The following is a 7,127-nucleotide window of genomic DNA, read 5'->3' on the forward strand; positions in this document are numbered from 1 at the left end:
CACACATCAAGAAGCGCCATTTTCTTACCTTTGAACTTGATTTCCTGAGGGTGTTACTTACCAGCCAGACACCCCGGGGTAGGGAGAGGGGAATGTGGGGCAGTGTTGTGAACGAGGGATTGTGATAGAGCTCCCCTGCTCCTCTTGGCTATGCGGCACCCAGAAAGGTGTGGCCACAGGTATGTTCCATCTCTGGATCCCTCCCACCAGCACCAGGTGCAGTGTTCCGTCTGCCAGAGGAACCGTGCTGGCTGGTGTGAGGCGGCCTCGCAGGGCGGACTGAGGAGCTGTGGGACTGGCTGACCACCACCCCACCCCACCCCACCCCACCCCCACAGGTGGAGCTTAGCAATGGCCTCCATGGCTTGCCTGGAAGAGCCCAGAAGCCTTGCCCCACCCCCGGGGAAATAGGAACTGGCTTTTGGAATGCTAAGCATTGTCGAGGTCACCTTGTCCACCCTACCTTTGTGGGAAGAGAGTCCATCACCAGCACAGGAAGACAAAGGGATGGGAGGGAGGAGGGAAAGGAGTTGCTTCAGCTGGCTGACCGCCAGGGAGGCGGGGGACACAGCAGACAGATTCTCTCTCAAAAGGGGTGAGGCTGGGAATGGGGGGGTGCTTCTCCCAGCAGGAGGCCTCCCCTGGGTTCTGTGGAGCTCTTTGTCTGTCACCACCCCAGATTTTCCATCCAGAATCTTCTGGCTGACCCATGCGTTCCCTTTGGTGAGAACCAACTGCTCACTGAGTGAGAACAAAGCGAGTTTGGGCCTGCCAAGCACTGGGGCGATGGTTGACGCTGGCAAGATGGCAGTGAGGCACATGGAACTGGTTGCCGGCAGCCCAGGGCCCCGATGGGGCTTCCCCTGAGAGCTGGTTCTGGGGGTTCCTGGCCTGAGATTGCCTCCAGTCCTCTCCTGGGGAGGGCAGCCTCCCAGAGGGGCAGCCTTTGAAGCTGGGCGGGTCGCAGACACCCTCACCCAACAGGAGCTTGGAGAAGAAGTCAGGGGCCACATGGGCAGCATCAGGCTGTCCCCTCGAAAAGTCCCTCCTGGAGCTTTGAGAGTGGACCAGCAGGGGCAGGGGCTTCCCCTCCCCCAGGGATCAGGGTCATCAGCCCTCTGATGACCCCAAGACAGGTAGCAGAGAGACCATGGGAGAAGTCTTTGACGTGGGCCCTTCTTCCCAGTGAGCAAAGCCTGCTCTCTGGAGAAGGGACGTCACCCTCTCCGGGTGAGGTCCGACACGGGCCATCGTAGTCACCTCACCGTGGGACACGGGAGTTGCATGTGAGGCCGACTCCCCTCTTCACAGAAGAGGAAGCTGAGGCCCAGAGAGGTGCCCGTCAGGACCATCTTCAACCTCTCTTCCCTCCCAGGGGCAAGTTCTCTCTGCTACAGCCCAGGAGCTGCCGTAAGGCTCAGTTAGCCCCCCATGGTGGGAGGGTCAGGGCCAGGGCCCTGCCTTGTAAGCGGTGGGATGGACAGCTCACTTTGGGAAGAGGAGGAGGTCCCAAGCTGAATGTCTGCCTCATTGCAAAGCGCCCTTTTGCTATTCCTGAGTCCCTGAAGACTCGGTTCAGAGGCTGCGGGCTAGGTGCTGAGCTGCTAAACCCAAGGTCGGTGAGCGATTCCAGCCCAGCAGGCGCTCAGCAGGGCCACAAAGAGATCGGCTGCTCCTGTAAGGATCCACAGCCTCCGGACCCTGTACGGGCTTGCCATGCACGAAACCAGCTCCCTGGCAGTGGGTCCGGAGAAGATGGAACCTGAGTGGGCGTGGCAGGTGGAAGGAGGGACTGACCTAGCAGGCCGAGATGGCCTTCAGCCCTCTTCTTCCTAGATGAAGTCTCCATCACTTACGAGACACCGACTCATCAAGACCCAATAGCTAGCCCACTGTTGGCTAACCGAAAGGTTGGCGGGTCAAGCCTGCCCAGAAGAAAAAAACCCACCTCTGAAAAATCAGCTGTCAGAAACCCCGTGGAGCACATGCCAATGTAATGCACACGACTTCAGAGACTGAAAAATAAAACAGAAACCAAGCCAGGGGTCATGTGTGGGTTCCAGCTGAGTGCACGTGTCTCCGAGGAGAGGCGCCTGATACAGGGCGTTCGAGGGCTGCGATCTTCTGAAAGTAGACCACCAGGCTCTTCTTCCACCGCCCCTCTGGGCAGATTGAAAAGAGCCACCCTCTCTGTTGGTAGCTAAAACACTTAACCTTTTGTTAAGACGCACCACTCAAGATTACCAAACTCAAACTCACTGCCTTCGAGTCAGTCTGACTCACGGCCACCCTGTAAGAGAGACCAGAACTGCCCCTGTGGGTTTCTGAGATGATAAAGTCTTATGGGAGGAGAAAGCCTCCTTTTTCTCCCACAGAGAAGCTGGTGGTTTTGAACTGTTGAGTTTGTGGTCTGCAGCTCAATGCAAAACCACTGCACCACCCGGCTCTTCTCAGAACTTACACCATTCCCAGGGGCCATCTTTAACGAGAGGACCTGGTGAGGGGCAGGCCTTGCTTGGGGTGTCCAGATCACAGAGAGCTGCCTGGCCCCCCGAGGAGTCTGTGGCACTGCTGAGGGGCAGGGACAACAGGCAGGATGTGACTTGGAGTACAGCCAGCAGGAGAGTATGTGTGTGGAGGGAGAAGAGATTGCCTTGGGCAGGACCGCTCAGAAAAGGCTTCCTGGAAGGGGGAGTTCTGGAGCTTGGCTTGGAAAGATGGGTGAGATTATATGGCTGTGGCCAGGGAGGGGAGGCAGGCTGCACAGGGACAGAGCGAGCCGAGGCCTGGAGATCCTGGGGCACCTGTGAGGGCAGAGAGCAGGCCAGCCTGCCTGGAGATGGGGTGGTCCGTTCTGCCCCCAGTGAAGAAGACACCCAGTGAAGGAGGAAAGGGGGTGGCCCCACCAGGAGCCCCAAGTCCAGTTCTGCTTTCTGTAATTCAAGGCCCCTTTGCTGCTAATAACCCTAATGACACTCCGTCCTCCCTCGGAGCCTGTCATTTGTGGGTCTGCAAACACGCTGAAAACATTAATTAATCCTCACGGAGGCTCTTTGAGGTTGGTCACTGCTCTCTCTTTGGCCAACCAGAGCATCTGGGAGATGGAGGAGGGGGTGGAAAGTTATCTGGTCGCTTGTGGGGGCCGGGCTGAGTCCTTCCTGCCCGACGCAGGCTGGGACCAGCCAGTCGCCCTGCTCAGTGGACCTGGGATGTCGAGATCCTGCCTGGCTTTCCCGGCTGGGAAGCTTCTGTTTGTGGAGCGTGGAGTTGCGATACCTTGGAATGGAACAGTGGTGCTTGAAGGTCCTCCGAGCCAGCTCCTTGCTGGTGGGTGTCAATCGGACTAGACTGCCAGGGCAGCCATCAGGGCCCCGGAGAGGGGTGGCCCCGACTCTCAGAGCTGTCTCTGGAGCAGTCTCCAGCACCGGCCTGGCTGTGGAGGAGGTGGCAATTGGATGGAGGTGCTTCCTGAGGACATCCCCTCCAGGAGCACAGATGGGTCTCCTGCGTGGGGATGCAGAGGTGACCCCTGGGGAGGAAAGGTGGTGAAGAGCATGCCACTTGCCCTCCTAACCCCATTCCTTTGCCCACCAGGTTCTATGTACGACGGCTTGTCTGACAATTACAACTACGGGACCACCAATAGGAGCACCTACTACTCCAAGTTCCAAGCAGGAAATGGCTCCTGGGGATATCCGGTAAGGAACTTCCCTTGGAAAGACTTGCGCTGCCCCTGGGATGGATGAGTGTGGAGCTCTTGGGTCCCAAAGAGAGCAGCACAGGTGGGAAGGGGCTACTCTGGCCTGCGAAGCAAGGGGTCGCTAATTCTGGTCAGGCCAGGTGCTTGACTGTTGGTTCATCGGTGACTCTTATCACAACCTTGCATTTGGGGTGGTTGGATCTTTCTGAATGTCTCCAAGGAAAGCGTTTTAGACAAAGGCACAGGGGAAAACATCAAGGGCGTGTGTTTTCATTTTTTTATTTTGGGGGGCACGTGTTTTTAAAATCCCTTTAAATGTCTTACTTGATCATAGATATAAGAAAAGCGTGACATGTTAATATCTTATTTGTAGACTAACTGAGATGTTTCTAGGGAATTCCTGAAGGCGGGTGGGCCCTCTGTTCCTATGTGCTAGCACAGTGGTTCTCAGCCTTCCTCATGCCTCGACCCTTCCATACAGTTCCTCATGTGGTGGCGACCCCCCAACCATAAAATTGTTTTCATTGCTACTTCATCACTGTCATTTCACAGGGAGACCCCTGTGAAAGGGTTGTTTGACCCCCAAAGTGGTCTAGACCCACAGGTTGAGAACCGTTGTGCTAGGGGCCCCTCTGAGACCAAGAAAGCAAGCCCCCTCAGTGCCTCCTGCCAGCTGGAGCAGAACTTGCAAGAGTCTGAGAGTCAAGCAGACCTGGGTTCAGATTCTGGCTCGTGAGCAGGTGACTGCAACACTTGGAGCCCAGTTTTGTGACGAGCAAAGTAGCTATTGCAGAGTCGACCTGCTGGGGTCCCTCCTGGATCGCACGAGGCAACGCGCATAGAAGAAGCCTGGTGCGTACTGGCCCTGAAGAACGGTCCGAATGGAGATGGATAGAGATGACTAGCTCCGGCATCTGCTGTCACTGTCTTCTGATGCAATCTCAGACTGTTCCCTCAACCTGTCCACCTGCTTGTTGAACAGGTATCTGCCGAGGCCTAATTCTGGGCCAAGCATTGTGCTCGCTGCTCTTTAGACAACCTGAGAAGCCAGGGCACTAGGGTTTTCTTCTGTGAGGCTAGATGGTATGCGGAGTTTCTCACCATCCCGTTTGAAGACTTCCCCTTCCTTGATGTCCGCATTAGCTCCTGGGGGTCCCTTTGAGAGACCTGGAAGACATGGTGCGGATAAGGATCAGGGTAACGACTGCCTCTGCATGGGAAGTTGGGTACAGTCCCTTTCCGTGACATGTGCTTTGAGCCAGCGTTGCTCGTCGATGTCACCCTGATTATTAAAGGTCCCAGGGCCCCGGGCAGGAGAGGATGGATGGTTTATAGGCCAGGTGCCCTTGCATCATTAGCTTGATTCCTTCCTTCCCGAGGTCTCGTTGGGGCTCATTTGGGAGGTTCCATCTGGCTTACTTGTTATTGGTAGAAGACTAAAGGGAAGGAGTTAAGTAGGTTTGCTGCAAATGGACCTCCCTCTTTCTCCCCCACAACCCCTGCCCCTTCATGTCATGTCAGTGGATAACCTCAAGGTCACATTAATATAACGGACAGAGCCATTAAGCTGGTTGATCAGACACGGCGTTGACACACAAGGTGGCAACCTCGCGGACTCAGGAGGTCACGTAGTGATGCAATTGTTCAGATGCAAGAAAGACAGGCCCTGGCCCAGTGGTCAGAACACACGGCCAGGCTGAAAACACCAAAGTTGGGCACCTCTCTAGGCGTGATCGTATTGAGTCAGGGGTTGGAAGGCTTCAGTTCTAGGCCTGATTCCCTGTGGCTTTACCCAAAAAAAACCTCCTCACCTCTCTGGGCTTCAGTTTTCTCCTTTGCAAAATGGAAACGATGATGCGGGCCATGCCTACCATGCTATCAGGTTCACACGTGTCCTGTTGACCGTGCCCTGTGACGGCGGGGGCGCTGTGTGGTTCTTGCCCATGGAAGTGCATGACCGGGAGCTATCAGGGGACTCTGGGGAAAGATGCATTCTGCTTCTGGTTGATGAACTCAATCCTCAGCTATCTCACCAGCTTATAATGCTCCCCACCTGCCCCCCACCCCACGCCTAATCCTTCCCATGCTCAGTTTCTGACAACCAGTGAAAATCCCTTTCCTTCCCCCACCCCACCCCCAACCTCGACCCAGCCCTCCTCCCTGGCAGGACTTCAGACATGACTCATGGCAAGGTAGCTGCCGAGGCACGTCCTGTCTCCTCTCAGTTCAGGAGAGGCGATGGGAACAGGGAGGAGTGGAGCACAGGGGGATTTGCAAGAGGAGGGGGCCAGGGAGGGAGGAAATGGAATCATTGATTTTAGAGCCAGACATGTAGTCAACTGTGGACTGTGAAACCCCAACAGGGTCCAGACTTGGGGAGCATGGGAGCCGCAGAAGCATCAGGGACCTGCAGAGGGGAGTGAAATAATGCTTCGCCCCTGGGATTTCCCATGGGGGTACAATTGGCACAGCACCCCTGCATTTCCTCCCCTCTGGCTAAGCCAACATGGTGGCAGAAGGCAGGGAGCGTGAGGGGAAGGAGGGTGTGGCCCATCGGCACACGCATCGTCAGCAGGTTCCCAGGAACTGCTATCCTGGTGAAGGGCCACATTCTGTTGAGATGTATGTTCTCTCAGTGTCTTGAGCAACCCCTCGGGTGGGTGTGGCCCCGAGCTGGGTAGCTGGGTGCTGTGGACACCCAGAGGAGCACCCTCTATCCCTGTCCTCCATGAACTTCTGGCCAAGCTGAGGAAGCACCAAGGTCAGCAGAGGAGTGGAAGGCAGACCTTCATGGCTGTGCGAGAGGGTTGCGCCAAGGCGGCCGTTGGCTGCAAGTATTGCAAGAGCCTCTAACTCCTTTCAATGGACCCTACTCAGCATCACACTAGAAGCCAGGTCAGAAGACCGTGGCTTTATGGTTGTGACTCTCCTTTGACCATAAATGGCATTGTTCTCTCCTCAAACTTTGCTCTGGTTCCAATATCAAACCCACTCTCAGGTGATGTGTCGCCGCGAAGGATAGATTCTATTTGAATATGTAATGGGTCGATGAGAGTCCAAAAGGGTGGTTTTTAAATGTTTAAAAAGCAGTCGTGTGATTTGGGACTTTTGCTTCAGATACCAGGAGCTCAATGTCCCTCCAATGTTCTTAAAACACAAAACAAAAACATATATTTAGAGGCGATGGCTGCGTAGATGACAGATTAAGAAAATTGAATCTAGAGAGTTAGTCTTGTCATTAAAAACCCAAACAGAATTTACAACAAAGTTAGTCTTACAAAAAAAACCAAACAGAGAGGCTTTAAGAAAGACTATTGGTTCAAAGAAGGTCCTCTTTCGACTGGCCACTCCTGCTTCCTCCTCCTTGGGAGACCTGTACCCGTGGGTGGCAGCATGGGGGGCCGGAGCCCTAAGAAGATGGAGCCAT

General features: G+C 55.2%; 1 protein-coding gene across 1 annotated transcript in view; it reads left to right on the forward strand.

Annotated features, from left to right (window-relative positions):
* The first annotated feature begins 3,101 nt into the window (after positions 1–3,101).
* The window catches only part of PKP1 (plakophilin 1), a 39,132-nt gene continuing 35,106 nt past the window's right edge, over positions 3,102–7,127 (forward strand). Inside the window, exons 1-2 of the mRNA XM_030887805.2 lie at positions 3,102–3,327; positions 3,595–3,698. Of these exons, the coding sequence (XP_030743665.1) occupies positions 3,102–3,327; positions 3,595–3,698 (330 nt within the window). The remainder of the gene's footprint in view (positions 3,328–3,594; positions 3,699–7,127) is intronic.

This window comes from Echinops telfairi, unplaced genomic scaffold (assembly GCF_000313985.2).
Source record: "Echinops telfairi isolate 266 unplaced genomic scaffold, ASM31398v2 ScPeMD7_7424;HRSCAF=8462, whole genome shotgun sequence".
Classification (NCBI taxonomy): domain Eukaryota; kingdom Metazoa; phylum Chordata; class Mammalia; order Afrosoricida; family Tenrecidae; genus Echinops; species Echinops telfairi.